This window comes from Myxocyprinus asiaticus, chromosome 9 (assembly GCF_019703515.2).
Source record: "Myxocyprinus asiaticus isolate MX2 ecotype Aquarium Trade chromosome 9, UBuf_Myxa_2, whole genome shotgun sequence".
Classification (NCBI taxonomy): domain Eukaryota; kingdom Metazoa; phylum Chordata; class Actinopteri; order Cypriniformes; family Catostomidae; genus Myxocyprinus; species Myxocyprinus asiaticus.
This window is the reverse complement of record NC_059352.1, coordinates 31,053,624-31,072,144: the sequence shown is the minus strand read 5'-3', so window position 1 is coordinate 31,072,144 and position 18,521 is coordinate 31,053,624. Positions and strand designations below refer to the sequence as shown.

Sequence of the window (18,521 nt, the reverse complement as noted above, 5' to 3'; positions counted from 1 at the left end):
CAGTGATAACTTTTTTCTCAACCTGTTTTCTTTATGTATTTCTTTATGTATTCTTTTCTTTGTATTTGGTTATAGTAACGGCTGACCCAGGTTAGTTGTCAGAGCCATCTGTTGGTCATCAGTGGAAGTGACCAGTAGGAAATACAGGTTTGTTTGAATAGGATCCCTCAGCTTCCTGCGCATCATGCAATACAGCCAAATGGTTTCTTAAATTAATTTACCCAACACTTGATTAATTATATTGGATTGCATGCAATCAAGAATTAAAGTAATTATGTGAAAGATGTTCATTATTTCACATTCTGTTAATTTTGTGCTGCTAAGTGGCACCATTGGACACTGCAGATTGGACCGATAATGTCTGTGGCAGAAAGTTATATGTGGCTGATAGTGAGAATTAAAATCTCCCTACATTACTTTTACATATGATTAAACTGATGTTTTTCTGAGAATCACTTAAAATAATTTCATAAATATGGCACAAAAATGTATGATTCAGTAATAAAATTATGTGTATAGTGGAAATGGTAATATGCTGAACAGTCAAAGTGCACCTGATATTCACTCCAATTAATGTTTCTCTGGTGAAAGCTAATGTGAGCCTTTAAAAACTATTTCCAATATACCTGCTACATTGCCTTTGGCAGCACATTTAAGAAATGCATATGTTTACAGCATGCTGTTTCTGTTTGTATGGTTTGCATTTGCATTTATTTATATACATTTAGCAGATGATTTATCCTAAATGACTTTGGGTTTGAGGAATAAAACCCATGACCTTGGCATTGCTAGAGCCAGGTCTAGCTACAGTACAGAATCCCTGATGCTATAGAAAACATAGATCTGCATCTCTTAAGTAGTGAGATCACCCGATTCATCACTTTATCAAAAGGGGCATTTTGTTCTTTTTTGGTTTGGTCAGCTGCATTTTGATCTGTGACTTGTTTTATCCCCCCTGACTTTACTGCTGCATGGCACGTACACCCAGACGGTGCTGGAAGAAAAGTGGCATCAGCACCCTCTTACTGTTAAAAGCGCATTGATTGGCATAAAGAGGGAGTGGCTCTCCTTCTCTCTTTTGTGTACATTTACTGTTCAACTCATTAGCTTCCCATCGCCTCCCAGCTAGCATCTTCATTTCAGCCTGCTGAGAGTCTCTTGGGAGGTTATTTACATCTCTCCATGGGGCCTCTATCAGGCTACCGAGCACACCCCCTCCCTCTTCTCCTGCACGCTGCCTCCACTTTGATATGTTTTGGAGTTGCTCTGATTGAGTGGGGCTCTAGTGTTAATGACTGGTCTGGATGCAGCTCCGCCCACTTATTCAGCTTTTATTGATGCCATTGACAAGCAGCAGGGACTGATAAAAATGTGATGATTTTTTAATATCCTGAGGGAGGCCATTCAAGGGGGAAATGGACTGAAAATTGCAAGCTTGGCTTTGTGCAGTTAAGAACGGGTAGTTTTTTCATTAGCACTGTGTTCTTTTAAATTACGTTTCGGTTAAACAAGGGATCATTGTAAATGTGTTAAAAGAAATAGCATAATTTATAATAGTGTATATCCATCAGTATCAAAAAGTAACTTTTTATTTAGTGATAACTTTCATTTATAGTTAGAGTAATTTTTTTACATTCACAAGGATTTTGTTAGAATTTGTTCTACCATATTAAAGTACACAACATCACAACACATCAATACTTCAGTTAAATCAGTTGATTATTAATTAACTTTATAATCAACGTCAAATACAAATATATATGTAAATACTGCATAAAAAAGAAATGTCCAGTTCCTTTGTTAGATTATACAGTTCTCGACTGTTCTACACTGTTAATTGCAAGATTATTTAATGTTTCATGTTTTGGAGTTTTCGTGCATTTTATTCATGTGCAAGGTTTTCAGTGCTGATTTTTTCCCTGTGACCACAGATATCTGACAGCTAAAGGTCACTATGGTGTCTGCAGAGGCACTAAACAAATGGATAGATAGGCCTAGAAAAGAATATTATGAAATGTATCAAATGTGCATTGTTTACCCCCACATTTTTAAATATCTGGATATTTTTGTCACTTTGGTGGCATTTGCCCTTTTCCACTTCCCTCACTTTTATTATGTTGCTTATGTCTATGTTGATTGTGCTGCACATTACATTTTAAAAAAAGTAATAAAATTTGTTTTATCCTGAAACCCACAGTGCTTGACATTTCTTTAAATTTAAGCGTATTGATGTCTGCTCGCTTAGACCCGATCCCGTCCTCAGCTTGTAGACTAGCGTTGACATTGACTCGCTTTCATCTGATTGGTCACGTGTCGTCAGCAAAGCGGCAGTGACAAAGTTAGCTTTTTTCATTCACACTACTCAAGCAAGACAGATGCATCTGAGTCTGCCCTCGATCACAGCAGCAGATACGCGGCTGTGCAGCCCCCCGTTTTTAAATCAGCTCTCCAGTAATCATCACATTTCACATAAAGAAAAATCCACCCTCTTCAACAAGGCAAAAAACACTTTCAACTCATGACCTAATAGGATGTATTTTTCATTGCATCTCTCTTTCATATTTGCATGAAACAGCACACAACAATCAATGTTTATTTTTCATCAAGAAAAGAGCCGACGCTTCATAAAACTACCAGAATGATGCAACTGCCAGAAAACTTCCGCCCCCTTTTTGTTTAAGTGACAAACTCTTTGCATCATTCTTTAATGTGAGAGAGTCTACTGGTTAAGGGCCTGTCGACCTGTGCTACTCTGCATCTATTGCCCAGCTCACGAAAAGAGAGCCCTCATTAAAATAGAAACCCCAGACCTGCTCAGCTTCTCTCTCCTATTTTTAAAAGAGAGAAGTTTTAAACTGACAAAGCCACGGGAAATCCCCATCAGACATCTCTCCCTTAATCCATCTAATTTTGAATGGTATTGTTTAAAGCTTCAAAGTTTATATGGTTTAATCCTCCTCTAACACTACAGGGCGGCAAATGAGGCCATGTCAGCAGCTCTGGCATCACTAATCTACTTCACACAACAGAAAATCCTTCGTCTAGATAAGGTTGCATAGGTTTCCTGTGAACTCGCCTTTTGATGTTCCTTACCTACTATTGAACATGACTTCTGTCTTAACCCAACTGTCACTCACTCCCTGTCCCCTTTTATCATGCCCAGTGACCCCCTCCCCTCCCAAATCCTAAATCTACCATCACGAAGAGCAGCCGTTTCACTCACTCTCTCACTCTCCCTCTATTTTAGGAAAGGGCTGAGGAGAGCTGTGTGATTGGCAGATGAAGAGGAGAGTTTGAGTTTGTGTTGACATTCTGTTAATTTAGGTTGAGGAAGGATGTGCTCTTTTGTTTTAGAATCCAGAGCCAAATTTATGTGGTCTGTTTTCAATCTGGGCTAGTAAACGGATCTGTAACGTTGCATCACCTTAGCTGTGAGTGGCTAACCCGGGAAAATGCAACTTTTGCAGTGATGTGGCAACCAAGACATTAGAGATGTCAACCTTGGCTTCTGGTTAAGCAGTGGTTTGTTAGACACAGAAGGAGAGATCTTTAAGGTAGCTCTGTGGAGATTGTGTATTAAAGCAGATTTATTTCTGAGCTCTCAATTTCCACTCAGTGTTCAAAAGAAATTGGAATCTTGCCACTCATGTATCTTAGTTTTGTTTCAAAAAGGAGAAGCAAGTGTAAGAAAAAGAGTCAAGACTTGGACATATTTCAGGGGCTTGAATGTGTGATAACAAATATTCATTTCCAGAGCTGAAAGAACAGAATTTCAGAGCATATTCTGACGGCTACCAAGTGTATATACAATGAACACTGATGTAAACATGCTACTACATAGGTCAAGCTTAGAATGTTCTATATCTGACTTTAACGTTTTTGAAAAAGATAAATTCTTTTGATGGAACCAGCAGTAAAAAGCAGAATGTTAAATTGTAGAATACCTTGTGGAGAGGTGAGTAGAATGGTTGAGACACTCTGCTCGTTTGGATTTTACAGGACTTGTGTTATTAGTATACAATACATTAATATAATATTTGCGAAGGGGGATATTCACTCACCAGCGTGGATAAGAAAAGATGAGGTCCGCTAGTTTGCATTTTACTAATTTGCTACTGATATGCTATTAAAAATCATTCATCCAGATTGCATGAAATGTACCCTGTTCACTTTGTCATGCTTTGTTGCGGACTTCAAAGTGGTCTGTCTCTAACTATGTGATGATTAAATTGTGAACTTGTTAGCTGGGACCTAATCCTACCAACTCATTCTCATGACTGAGTTGTAATAATAGTACGAGATGGCAAAATCATAAGAAATTGATCTGGCTTTTACAAAAATGTATGTCTTTTACTCCTGTAGAGAAAAATATACAGTACATACCAACGAACAATGTTATTACGAATTTTCATAAGATTAACCCCTAACCCAAACATAAACCTACCCATAAAGTAAACCCATAACCAAACCCTAAACCTAACCATGATTTTTATTGGAAAATACATTTTATATACCACAAATGAAAGAAAACTTAGGGTGTGAAAAGAGATGAGAGAAGCGTATTATAGGTTATCGACATACACCCACTGAGCACTTTATTAGTAACACTATACTTAAAACTGGGGAGGGCCTCTCAAAACAGCCTCAATTCTTCATAGTATGGATTCCACAAGATGTTGGAAACATACCTTTGAGATTCTGGTCCATGTTGATATGATTACATCATTCAGTTTGTCAGCTGCACATTCCTGCTGCGAATCTCCCGTTCTACCACATCCCAAACCAGTCATCGGATTCAGATCCAGTGACTGGGAAGGCCACTGAAGAACAGTTAACTTATTGTCATGTTCATGAAACCAGTTTGAGATGACTTTGTGACATGGTGCATTATCATGCTGGAAGTAGCCATTAGAAGATGGAAAATTGTGGCCATGAAGGGATGCACATGGTCAGCAGCAATACTCAAAAAGGCTGTGGCATTCCAGCATTGATTGATTGGTATTAACAGGCCACAAGTGTGCTAAGAAAACATTTCCCACACCATTACACCACAACCACCAGCCTGGACTGTTGACACAAGGCAGGTTGGGTCCATGGATTCATGCTGTTGCCGCCAAATTCTGACCCTACCATCTGTGTGCCTCAGCAGAAATCAGACAAGGCCACATTTTTCCAGTCTTCAACCATTATGAATAAACTCTAGAGACTGTTGTGCGTGAAAATCCCAGGAGATCAGCAGTTACAGAAATACTCAAACCAGCCCATCTGGCATCAAAAATCATGCCATGGTCGAAATCACTGAGATCACATTTTTCCCCATTCTGATGGTTGATGTGAAAATTAACTGAAGCTCCTAACATATCTGTATAATTTTATGCATTGCACTTCTGCCACAGGATTGGCTGATTAGATAATTGCATAAATAAGTAGGTGTACGTATGTTCCTAATATAGTGCTCAGTGAGTGTACATAAGTAATTTGTATTGCATACATAAATATTGATTGAGTAACCAGATTTTTTCACAGATGTTTCCTTTCTTAAAATAAAGTGTTGTACAGGAGGCAAACTAAAGTTTAATGTATTGCGTATTGCGTGTATTGTATCGATTTGAAATTGTGTTTGTTGAATGGTTGGTCTCTATAGCCTCTTTTCCACCATCTGGCCGAACTGTTCTTGTTGCGAAACCATTCTGTTCTGTGCCGATCCAAGCCAGCCAGCACGGTTATGGATTTTTTTTCCACTGTGGTGCTGAAAACAGACTTCGAATGTACACAAGAAATGCTTCAGTTGTTACCTTGGTAAAGCAAGAGTTTAAGGACCACGTGAGAAGTGTGTTTACTTTGCCCAAATAGTGCACTTGGCCAGCTACAGAGAAAGAATTAGTAACCTTGGCAAATGAGAAGTGACCAGTCGTGAGTCGTGATGTCACTACAGGCATTCCACCAGCATAGTTGAGCACGGTTGTCTAACTGGGCTGAGAATTCCAGGCCGAGAACGGTTTCTAATCATGCCGTGCCGAATCGTGCCCAGGTGGAAAAGCTACTGTAACCATTCCTCACCATGCTCAGAACCGTTCGGCCCGATGGTGGAAGAGAGACTTATGGGAATAAACGTTGTGCCTTTTCGTATGAGCTATGCCATACAATATCTCACGATTTCACCATATTGTACAAATTATTGTTATGAGACTGTGTTGTCCTAACCCAGTTTGCAAATTTGAAAACAGCCATTTAAAGGTGCACTCAGTATTTTTTTCTTCTCAAAAACAAGTTTTATTTTTAAAGAAATACATAATATTTTTTTAAAACATATGTATAAAATCATGATGAGATGAAGACTCCATTCAAATCAGTAACTTTACAAAAGCTATTTAAATCTACATGGAGAGGGTCCCCTCATGGGGGCTGCCATGTTGAGATCACCAGTCTAATACTATTCCCTTAATCTCAGTACCCGACCTGTTGTTGGACACTTTCACTTGTGAATTAAATTAATCATGGCTAACTGTGAATAGTGAATTTCTACAATGGCATTGGTAACTGAAATCTGTATCCTTTGAAGGATACTTCATCCACACTCTTAAGTGTCGGTGTAAGTCCAGATGACAAACAAACAAAAAATACTGAGTGCACCTTTAGGCCAGGCTTTAAAATACTGACGCTTCCCAACTACCTGAAATAAACAGCTTATTTTCTTACTTCACTGTGACAGTGTTGGTTATTCACATAGAAATGACAAAACTCATTATTATTCAAAATAGGCCTGTAATAAGAATTTCATAAAATCATTAGTGTTCCCTAACAAACACTCCCCAAAGCATCTCTTGTCCTGTCAGCTGTGAAATCCAGAGAGATTTTCCTGGACTCAATGCTCATCCTCAACGTGGCGAGAGAAGAAGAGAAAGACAGGCTCTCCTCAGTCTCTGTGAGGTGTCAGGCTGAATAGCTACCTGTTTGTTTGCTTACAGCTGTGCTTTGTTAGTCTCTCACACTTGAGAAGTGGCTTCATAAAATTCACAGTGTGTCAAACAAATCAATAACTCCCATTAACCGAGGAAGATTCTCTGCTATGTACTTGAGGGGCCACGGTCTCCCATCTTTGTTTATATTTTTTTTTTCCTGTGACAGAGGAAGAGAGGATAGGGAAGGAAAGGACAGGTGAAAGAAGGAAAGAGAGAGGAATGGATAAGGTGAAATGGAGCTGGGCATGTTGCCGATTCACATAGACAGTTAACTGCTTTGAATGACTTGTTCCACTTGGTCTGTACAATTGTTTTTATGGTTCTCCACTTCAGATGAAGAGTTTGATGAGATTTTTCACAACTTTTTCTAGTGTTTGGATAAAAACATTTTGTGGTAACACTTTACAATAAGGCTCTATTCAGTAACATTAGTTAATGCATTAGGTATCATGAACTTACAGTAAACAATATACAGTATTTTTTTACAGCATTCTTTAATCTTTGGTAATGTTAGGTAATAAAAATATAATTGTTCACTGTTAGTTCATGTTAGTTCATAGTGCATTAACTAATGTTAACATGTACAACTTTTGATTTAAAAAATGTATGTTAAAATTAACATTAACCAAGATTAATTTCTTCATGTTAACTTATGTTGCTAACTAATGTTAACAAATGGAACCTTATTGTAAAGTGTTACCATATTTGTTTCTCAGCCTGCATGTGTTAGAACTAAAGAATAAAAATAATTTGCTGAGGAAGAAAGCAAGGTTGGTTCATGCCTTCACCCTACTTTAAGAAGTTATTTTTAAGATTTAGATTAATATGAGTTCTACCTGCCTGTGAATGTATCTTGTGAATGTATTTATGGTGCTTTGAGTTTATAGCACACCATATAATTGTACTTTTGGAGCATACACTTCCATCTTTTCACCTTTTTTCACTAACATTTGATTCTAGTAGGAGGAACAAAAATAAAAAAGTTTAGACACAAAAGTGGAACAAGTAGTTTGAATTCTCCTATGATTAATATATATCAAAGAAAAGTTTACCTTCTGGGATTCCAGAATAATGTGTAATGATAATATGCAATTATCACCTCTTATTTTTTCTACAGTAACCTCAAGATGAGGTGCAACTCGAGTGTTAGAACAAGTGCTGATGGAAAGAATAGTGGCTGGGAGAGAAAGAGAGAGAGAGAGGATTCAGTGACATATGCGTGTCGTCTAAGTGTTAAGTGCTCTTTTACTTGTGCAGTTAATTTAGACTGATCACAGGGGGACCTCCTCTGATTCATTATTGTTTGCGAATTCAAACATCTGAGCACATTTGAAGGAGGGAAGAAACCGAGATTGAGCGAGATTGGGAAAAAGAGCTAATCGCTTCAGATTGATCTCTGCGCATAGTGTACATGTATTTAAGCTCATAATCCTTGTAAATAGCTTCCAGCAAGGCAAAGGCAGCCTTTTAACATTGACTAAATGAAGTAAATAGAGGCAAATTAATTTTTAAAAGACGTATTGCAGTTGAACCCTGTTTGTTGTGTATGGAACAGATCAGTGTGGAAACTGGCAGCTAATGAGGCCTATAAATTTAAAGCTGAAATCATATTCTGAAGCTTTGCCACCCTGCTGTTTAGGGGTTTGCAGCGAAGTTCGTTTTTAAATGCAGAGCGTCTGTTCTTCCTCTGAAAGCCCCTCACACCCCAACAGATGGAGAGAATATGGAGCTCGGAAGGTTTACCTAGGAGGTGGTAACAGTGAAGCCACTCATTAACACTGAATTTAACACTTCGTTAGCAACGCAGCTTCCTGTTGAGAGCAGCTAGTGCTGAATGTCAAATTCTAAGAGCATACACTGTGGCCTAGCAGGACAACAGCAAGCCTGGGCCCCTTTAACATACCCTTTAAACACACTCCTGTTGTCCCACAGGTTTTCTAGTCCTGGGCTGTGAAAACCATCAAATATAATTAGATCAGTTGATGACATCTGAGGTATATTTCACCGGTTATTTGTGAACATGAGCGTTCTGTAATTCTACCTGTGTGTGTGAGTCTGTCTCTCTGTGTGTCTGTCTATTTGTGTATGTGTGTGTGTGCAGTGTGCCAATTTGTCAGGTTTGAGGCAACAACAGTCTCGTGCTGGGATGTGCTTTGGCACCATCAGAGAGTGATAAGATAGAATGCTTTGATCTTATTGGTGGCATGCTTTGTTCCCATGGAAATTGGTCAATTTTAGCAGGTGGCTGAGAACTTTAGTGGGAGAAACAGGAAGGTTATATCCCAGAGGTGCTTTCACCTAATTAAGCTTCCTCACCAGGACTTCGAGGGCTAACGGTGGGGTGTGTTGTGAAAAGAAGTGGTGACAGTGGGTGTTTCAGACTCATAATGTGGCTAAAAAATCATGGCCATCTCCTTTAGGCCACCATTAGTAAATATGTTTTAAGCCTAATTCGTTGGCTGGGGAATTAAAGTGATTCACCAAAAAAAAAAAAAAGAAAAAAGAAAGAACATCATTTACTCACCCTCATGTTGATAAATGAATTTCTTTCTTCCATGGAATACAAAAGGAGATTTTGTGGAGGAGTTATGAGTCTCAGTCACTGTTCACTTTCATTGCATCTTTTTTCCATCCAATTAAAATGAATGGTGACTAAGGCTATCATTCTGCTTAACCTCTCCTTCTGTGTTCCATGGAAAAAGTGGGGATGAGTAAACAATGACAGCATGAACTATCCCTCTAAGAATCTAAAACTGAACGTTAGATTATGACCCCATCATATCATATGTTAGCGGTTTGAATTTTTTGGTTTTATATAACTAGTATGCTGAAGTGAAACTGATATCTCTTGTATCTCTTTTACAGACTGTGTTGTCCCTGTTATGGCGGCAGTAAAAGAGAGTGCAGAGGAAGACAAAGAGGTAGAATATTCTTCTAATGACTCTCAAGAGCTGACAGCCACATCTCCCAACAACAGCAACAACAATAACAGTTTGGATCCACCAGAGCCCCTGCCCTTGGACATTCACCAAAACCCTTTAAATGGAGTCCAGCCGAACCCATTTGTCTGTGGTAGTGTTCCTGCTGCCTCCAGCACAAACGACTCATTGCCTTCAGGAGCACTTGTTAATGGAGCTGCTTCACACTGTACCTCAGAGGAGTCCTGTGTCCACAACAAAGACATGTCCCCTCTGCCTGGGACAGACACCAGCCCGGAGGTGTTACCACCTCCCAGTGAGCTTCAATCAGACACCCGGCAGAAAGCAGAAGGATGCGCCCTAAAAGTGCGGCCCACACGGGTCTCATCTGAATCAAACAACAGCGATGGTGAGGCCCCCTTAGATGTGCTGGTGAGGGAAGGCTTGGATAACAAGCCAATCAGCCGAATGTTGGCTAGAAAGGGAACCAAAGCAGGGTGCTTATGGGATTTTGATTCGGAGTTGTCAGAAAGTTCCTCTGATGACTGTGATGGTCTGAACTGGGGCCTGCAGGAGAAGTTCATGCAGTTACTGTTGAAAAGCAGTGTAGCAGGTGGTGGGGTAAGAACAAAGGTGGAGATTGAGGGAACTCCACCTGCCGACCAAAGACGAAGGATGCGGAAAACTCATACCGTGAAGAGAGCTGCCACTGGAGGACCAGTTTATGATGGCTTTGATTACGCATCACAGAATTCTCTAACTGATGAGGACTCGGATTTTGATTCGTCCATTAACAAAGAACATGTCTTCAGGAAAGAGCTGGAAAGTTTGAAAGCATATGCTGGCTTGCGCCTGGAGAAATTCTGCAATAAGGCAGCTGCCATGAAGGAGCTAATTCGAAGAGAGAAGGAAGAGAAATGTGATGAAGGCAGCAGCGACATAGAAACAAACACCTACATGGGTGAAAAATTGGCACGGTTAAAGACAGAGACAAAAACAGGCAGTGAGCTGTCCTTCTACTCATGCTCAAAGTGCAATTTTAATTTCAAGGAGAAGATGAATTTGCATAGGCATATGATGTATCATTTAGATAGGAATAATAAGTTGAGACAAGAACACGTTCCCCGACCCTTTATATGTAGGGAGTGTGGGCGTTCATTCCGAGACCTAACCTCTCTGCAAAAGCACATGATAATCCACCAGGTGCGGAGGGAGAAGCTGATGGAAGAGATTAAAGGTTTCAGTAAGATAGATGTCAAGGGAAGAAGAGACTGTCTTCAGTGTCCCCAGTGCATTTTTGGAACGAAATGCCCTAAAACTTTTGTCCATCATTGTGAAACTAATGAGAAAGAGAAGCACTCTTATAGCTGGGAAGAATGTGATCACATGACTATGAATGAAATAGAGCTAAAGGCAAGTGAGTGCACAGCTCACCACGAAACATATGTCAAAACTGGTGACTCTTTTGTATGTCAAATTTGCACATTTAGAAGTAAGAACAACAATGATTTCAGAAAACATATGGAGCTCATCCATGGGCAACCAAATTATGAGTTTGACAGAGTAGCAGACCAACCCAAAATCATGGACTCATTGATGCCAAAGATTCAAAGCACAGAGAAATGGTCTGTTAGGGAGAGAAGTGAGCTGCCCTTTAGGCCCAATGGCTCAGCTGACCTTAATGTGAGAAGCAAAGAATCACAAAAAAACTGTGACGGTTTCAGCTCCTCGCTGATCAAATGGAGCCCTGGCAGCACAGCAAACAAGCTGTCACCATTCTCACGGAGAAGTGACAAGCCAAGCAAATTATCCCCTCTGCCTACAGAGAAAATAGACGTGACAACAGGTCTCCCGTATGTCGAAGAAGACAATCAAGGATATGAAAGCGCTGTCTCAGAAAAGAGTACAAAATATCTTTCCAGCTTTGACGTGCATCTTACAACAAAAACAGAGATCGTCAGTAAAACAGCCTGTCTGAACCCTGGCACTGAGAGCTGTCCCAAAGATCCTTCAAACAGCGGTACTTTAGCACTGCAAACTTTGAGGCATAAAATACCCTCGAAACGAAAAATGTCAATCCCATATCGCAACACCCATGTTAATATTCCTCATGTGAGTTTTCCAAAATGTAAACCTAAGTCTCCACAATGGGAATTTACTAAACCACAGGAAGGAAATGACAATGATGGTGCTCAGGATTTCAACGACTATGCCAAAGAGTCCCCGGGTTGGTCACATAGCAATACCCACCATGATTATTTCTACTGTGGACGGACATCCCCTTTCAAGAACAACATTCCCGACTACACCAATCAGTCCAATCTGGACAACAACATAGAGGTGGACAGTGATGAAATATGTACATTTATAGTGAAGGAGGAATGTATCGAGAATACAATCAGTGAGGATATCACTGATCCTGGTGTTTATCACCAAAGTGATCCCTATGCAGAGTATGTGGCCTCCCCTTTGTCTTTTGTGGGCAGTAAGTGCTGTCCCTACTGCCCAGCTGTGTTTGAGTCTGGGGTAGGCTTGTCCAACCACATCAGAGGACACCTACATAGAGTGGGGCTAAGTTATGATGCTCGTCACATGGTGTCACCTGAGCAGGTGGCATCTCAGGATTGTCGACCTCGCATACGGAGGAAAATCCCTTCAGTGAATCGCAGAATCAGAAAAGGTGATTATTGTTCACCTTTGCATTGTGAAATAGTAATTCATTGTGATTTTAGATAATATCTCACATGCATAACCTATATTTATGGATGTGCAAAAACATTTCTACCTGTAACACATTGATTTAAGTATGGTAATTATTTGCTTTCATCATGGCAGATAAGCCAGAGTCTAAAACCGAACACACCTGTCCGCTGTGTCTGGGCTGGTTTGACACTAAGACTGGCCTCTCCAATCATGTGCGGGGTCATCTGAAGCGGATTGGAAAGCCTATTTCGGGCGCTAGCAAGTCACCTCTCTGCATTTTGACAGAACTTCTTCAGGATGAGACAGAATACAGAAACATTATGAGGGTGCTTGGTGCCAGACGACACTTCTCCAAACCTTTTGTCTCTCAAAAATTTGCAAACAGTGATGGGCTGTTCCTTATGTCCACCGGGATTCCCATGAAGATCCATCATACCACCGGCACACAAGACGCAGGGCAATGGACTGTGATTAGACCATCACTTGACAAGGAGAGGCAGAAGACTGAGACAGTCCCATCTAGCACTTTAGAGGACCTGTTGGAAAATAGGAAACTGGAGCAGGAAATGGAGGTCTGTGGTCACTCAGAGGAAGCCATGAAACCTTCGGCCATCTCTTCCACTAGTGGCAGTATACCCAGGACACCATCTGTGAAGCTGGATCCTACCTGGAGCCAAGGTCAGGAGCCACACACTGTCACCCATTCATGAGTCATGTGCTATTACCCAGCAAAAATAAATGAATATGAATATGTACAGGTAAGTTTGTTTTATGTCAGCCTGTGAAACTCAATTCAGATTTCAGATATTTTATGATATCAGATAATTTCAATTCATATTTGAAGACATGAGACTCATTGAACCTCTCCAAGAAGAAATGGCCCTCAACCATTAATGATGAAACATTTCATGCATAATTACGTTATCTCACCAACAACTTCAATTTGTGTGAGCATCGCTTAGACGTGGAGGTATTCAGGTTAATAATTAGACCCCCAGTTGTCAAACTCATTCAAGCTGAACAAGACCAAGTTCAGTGACAGGATTTACCTGGAGTCCCTTAAGGGTTGTAGAATGGTTTGACTTATGACTGAATAATTAGTTTTTAATTTTACAGTACAGTGTTTCTCCCAAGGGAGCTGGGTTTGATGAATCATTTGATGAATGCCTTTCTAATGAAACAGGTATTACATAAATTATATAACTGTATTTTTCTTAAAGGCGAAGTGTGTAATTTGTTGTAAATGTTAAAATAGCTTTCTTATCCCAGTTTAATCTGTGGAGACAACTATACGTAAACCAGTCATTGGTTGATTTCTCGGGAAAGTGTAATGTAGCTCTGTGCCACTTTCAACATAGCTCTGTTTGTTTGAGCAGTCCGTTACATCAACTTTTGGCTCAGCCATTGTCAGGAGTTTGGAGTGTGATCAACTGTTTATTTATTTATTTATTTTTTCGAAAAATGCCAGATGGGCAAAGTGTTTGGGTAACGTGTATCGAAGCGTATTTTTGGCAATTCTTTTTGGTGCCACTAATGACCCAGAAATTCCCATTAACTTTTAAGATAATAATGCCTTATTTGTTTGATTACAGAAGCAAGTTTTGTGGTTGTAGAATAATAAGGTTCTTAATTGGCCTTTCATTTTTGTATTCTCATCTATTGTGAATGGACACAGAGTCCTTGGAAGCACCATTGTGATGTTGAACAATTTTTATGAAAACACAAACCCTCCATGAAAAGAAGCTTTTGCTTGTTCACTGACAGCTAAGTGTGTGATCTGTCTTGTTTCGGGTGATGTTGAATCAAAGAATATATGAGTGACAGACAGGTGAGGTTTCAGATATCTGGGTCACAATCCAGCATTGAACGTTCTTATTTCTTGTATCATGGTGTTTTTTTATTAGTCTTTTAAAATAGTTATAGCCCTTTGAAGTGCAAATAATGAAGTAGTTTGTTAAGTGCCATAGCATTGATTTGAGATATTTACAGTAAGCATGGGAAGAGATGATCAATACATTGTAGCATGACTGCACAGCCTTGTTTCACAGACGCTCTCATATGTTTCCACCTTGTTTCTACCACCTTCATTATTTACAGTGCACTTTAAAACACCCAATTTCAGTCATACACGCCATATTAAATATGTATGACAGACGTCTCATGCTTAAGACAAAGTTCTCTTCCTGTAACCTTGAAGTTGCCAGTTGATGCCATTGAAAGAGAGAGGGAACGCTAGATTTAGAGAGTGCAGGGGAAAAGTTTGCCACTCATTGAAATATTGTACCAGGTACAAAAAGAATGAATGTCATCAGAAGTGGCTTTGAAATTCAAATGTAAAAAGCATAACATTCTTTTATGTACCACTGAAAACACATCAGCTGTATTTGCACACCTTTGTTTCATGTCTGCCCAAATAAAAACTCTCATTGCATTAATACAAAACATTAATGAAGGTTTGAAATCACTTTTATTTTACAGGTTGTCCATTTTAACTGCATGTAGAATGATGTGTAATTTGATTTGATTGTTCAACCGGATTAATTTAATCAGGACTGGTTTTAAGTACTGCTGAGGTGAGGCATCTGCAACTATAGCGGGAAGTTTGCAATGCGGCCACTAAGAAAAGAAAGGATATGTGCTTTTTTAGAGCAGAGCAACTGTAAAGGGGTTCGGGGACATTCACATTTTAAATGGTTGAATAATGGACTGAATACTTTTTTTTTTTTTTTTTTTTTTTTACAAGGCATTGTTTATGGAGCAATTTGTAGGCATTTTGAACAAGAGATTTAGTTTCTGTATTCTATGTCCTATATTTTTCTTTTACCCAGATTGACTGGAATACAACTTGTTTGTATTTATTGCATTCTTTTTGTATTTATTGCATAAGGAAAACCCTGATTATGAATGACATTTTTTATATCACAAAACATGTGTGATTATCTCCAGAGCTCTTCATTGTCAAGATTTATACAACAGCTGTAAATTAGCATAAACTGGACACATTTCTTCTGGAATTACAGTGGGAGCAGATGAAGAGTTTCAAATTAGAAAACAAACAAACCAACCAACCACCAAACCTTGTGCTCTGCACTCTTTTACAGAGCACATATAACTACTTGTCCTCAAAAACAGAGTGCACAGCCAGTCTTTATGATATGAAAACAGATGGAGTGGGTGGTGATGACACTTAGGGAATCACAGTTTTATTCTTCAAGCTGCTGTGTTCCTTTTCTAAATTACACACACACACACACACACACACACACACAACAGTAATGATGCATTTGCTATTCTTAGAGTGGTCATGAGTGGAGTGCAGTAATGAAAGAAAAAATGCTCCAAGCAAACAGAGGTCACCTAACTGTTATTTAAATTCATTACCTCAAAACTATTTTGTGTGTGTGTGTGATCCAGAGAAATTTGTTCTTAATAAGAAGATCTGCAGTCACTGCAACACAACGTTCCAGAGTGCTGTCAGCCTGTCCAATCATCTTCGAGCGTATGCACGACGGAAGAGGATTGCCTTATTAGAAGGAACAAGTAGGGTCTCATCCCTGCTCACTCTTCACATCTAATCATCTTCCCACTTAGCTTATCATTAACTGTAATTACATTGTTTGTTTTACAGCATATGACTGTAAACAGAAGAGGCCTAGATCAAGACCAGGGCCAAAAAGCAAGGTGTTTTCATTTTCACACCCTGCCTCTGAAGTGATCTACAGAATGACCTGCAGGTACTTTACACCACTCCAGAACTTCATTACCACACTCACTCCTAACACTGCCATGAGCACTCATTTCTTTGTTTCTTTTTCCTTTTTTCATTTCTTTCTTTCTTTCTACCCTTCTCTAGGTTCTGTGATCTGACCTTCCAGGGTCCTCAGTCAGTTCAGGAAGACTGGATCAAGCACTTACAGAGGCATCTTATGCACACGAGTATCCCTGGCATGGGTGCAAGTATGGTGGAGGTATCAGCTCTATGTAAAGAGCTGTGTACCCCATCTTCCCCCGAGCTCCTGCTCCTGGATACTCACCTGCCTCTCAGTCTGCCTGAGGGGGTCTCCTAAGCCACGTATACCATCTACGCTCACTGTACACCTATAAACTAATACATATATATTCTGCTGTATGAACATCTATATGAGAACTGAATAGAATTACATATATATAAATGAAAGGTTTTCTTATATTGCATATTATTAATTTTGCTCCTTTATTTCTTTCCCAATTTATTGTATCAATCTTTTGTTATCTATAAGGGCATGCTGTTTGCAACATCGATTTATAGTTTGGCTATATTTATATCTTGGATGTGCGCATTAGGCAGTCTATCACTGTAAACTGCAGTTTTCAGCTGCTGTAATTTGCAACTCTTAAATCCAGCAACTAGAATTTAAAAACAATCCAAATTGTAGTAGTCAGACAATTCAACTAATTAAGAATGATCAACTACAGTAGGACAGCTACTGTAATTTTGTATTGCAGTATTTATTTACACTGACAAAAACATGTATAACCTATTTTTAAGAGATTATATCAATATATTATATCTACATTATATCTATAAGTAGTGCTTAATTTCTGGTTAAGAGTCCTTATCAACACGTATGCATCCTTTAACACATTGAGAAAAAATTTATATTTGGGTATATGGGTATAAGATCCCAAAATGTGTTACATGCGAAGTATATTTTTTATGCCATCATTAAACAAACGAACTGTGAAATTTATGAATATACCAGTGAATATTTTTCAAAGCTTTCTAGTTGTTTAGAAATATAATGGGCAATACTGTCGGGATGAAATACTAATGTCCTAAATTATTTGTATCTATAGAATATCAAACAAAGGTCATTGTTCTTTAATGCTGTAAAATGCTAAACCCTATTTTTGCTCATGTGTGCAAATCACACTCAGTCTAAATGTTTGGTTACTGAAGATTAGAATTTATGATGCTAAAATGTAAGGTATATAACAAAAAGGTATAATAACAATACTGTTATATTAACAAATTGGCATGCTTTAGGATACCTAAGGGCATCTTTACAATTCTTTCTATGGCAATGATTTCTTTCTAATATGCAATATACAGTCTTTAAGATTAGCATTTGATTGTAAATAAGGCTATAGGTACAGACCAATGGAGAAACAGTCATCCGTGCCCTGGACAGGCTTTCTGTAGTCACCATCTAACTATATACCATTAGTTGGTGATGACAATGTGCGAGCACATACCGATCAATTAAGGTGTACGACATGTTAATGAGCAGAGCATGCGTTAACACGTTGTATTTATGCCTCTGTTAAGTAATTAATAGCCAATTAAAATGTAATTGTGATTTAAACCTTGGTATCTTCTGTTGTAATACTTTTTTCATTTTTTTTTTACTTACTTTCTGATTTTTCCTGCACTGCAACTTTGTTGACAAAGGCTCTGTGCTTTGGACAAGCCACACTGTCCACAATGTCAACTGCTTCTTTGTGTAGACTGGAACAACTCTAATAATATCAGAGAAGGCGGCTTGACCGAGACCTGTTTTCATGTCCATCAGTAAGTGTCTGGGGGGGGGGGGGCAGGTCAACCTCACAGTTTGTCCCGGGCAGGACTTAGACTGGTGATCAAAGCTGTACTAACCAATTGTCATCACGTTTCTCCAGTGGGAATTTGGAGTACATTAATGCCCCTGCTTTGGGAAATAATTGTATCTCTCTGTGACTTCATTAGGCTCCCGTGGCCGAATCAAAATACACTTCACTGTGGCTGGAAGCTGCATGGTGGGCAGACAGTGTCCCAAAGGGCTGAATGAATAAAAAACGAGGGATTATAATGAGATTGAGCTAACCATGACCAGAATTGAGTTTTTCCATTATACCATTGGCAGCTTTATGAATGGGATGGATGAGGGGGGAGGCGGGAACATAAAGAAATGTGTAAGAT

The 18,521-nt window shown here is 39.2% G+C and overlaps 1 protein-coding gene across 4 annotated transcripts in view; it reads left to right on the top strand.

Annotated features, from left to right (window-relative positions):
* Positions 1 to 17,928, top strand: part of znf644b (zinc finger protein 644b) — a 33,532-nt gene extending 15,604 nt beyond the window's left edge. For 2 of the 4 annotated variants that reach the window (XM_051707485.1, XM_051707484.1), the window contains exons 2-6: positions 9,828 to 12,560; positions 12,716 to 13,261; positions 15,998 to 16,123; positions 16,212 to 16,317; positions 16,437 to 17,928. In XM_051707485.1, coding sequence (XP_051563445.1) covers positions 9,845 to 12,560; positions 12,716 to 13,261; positions 15,998 to 16,123; positions 16,212 to 16,317; positions 16,437 to 16,650 — 3,708 coding nt within the window. In that variant the 5' untranslated portion in view covers positions 9,828 to 9,844 and the 3' untranslated portion in view covers positions 16,651 to 17,928. Of the gene's footprint in view, positions 1 to 75; positions 148 to 9,827; positions 12,561 to 12,715; positions 13,262 to 15,997; positions 16,124 to 16,211; positions 16,318 to 16,436 lie in introns of those variants that run through there. The other 2 variants (XM_051707486.1, XM_051707487.1) reach the window with 2 other exon arrangements.
* The last annotated feature ends 593 nt before the right edge of the window (positions 17,929 to 18,521 follow it).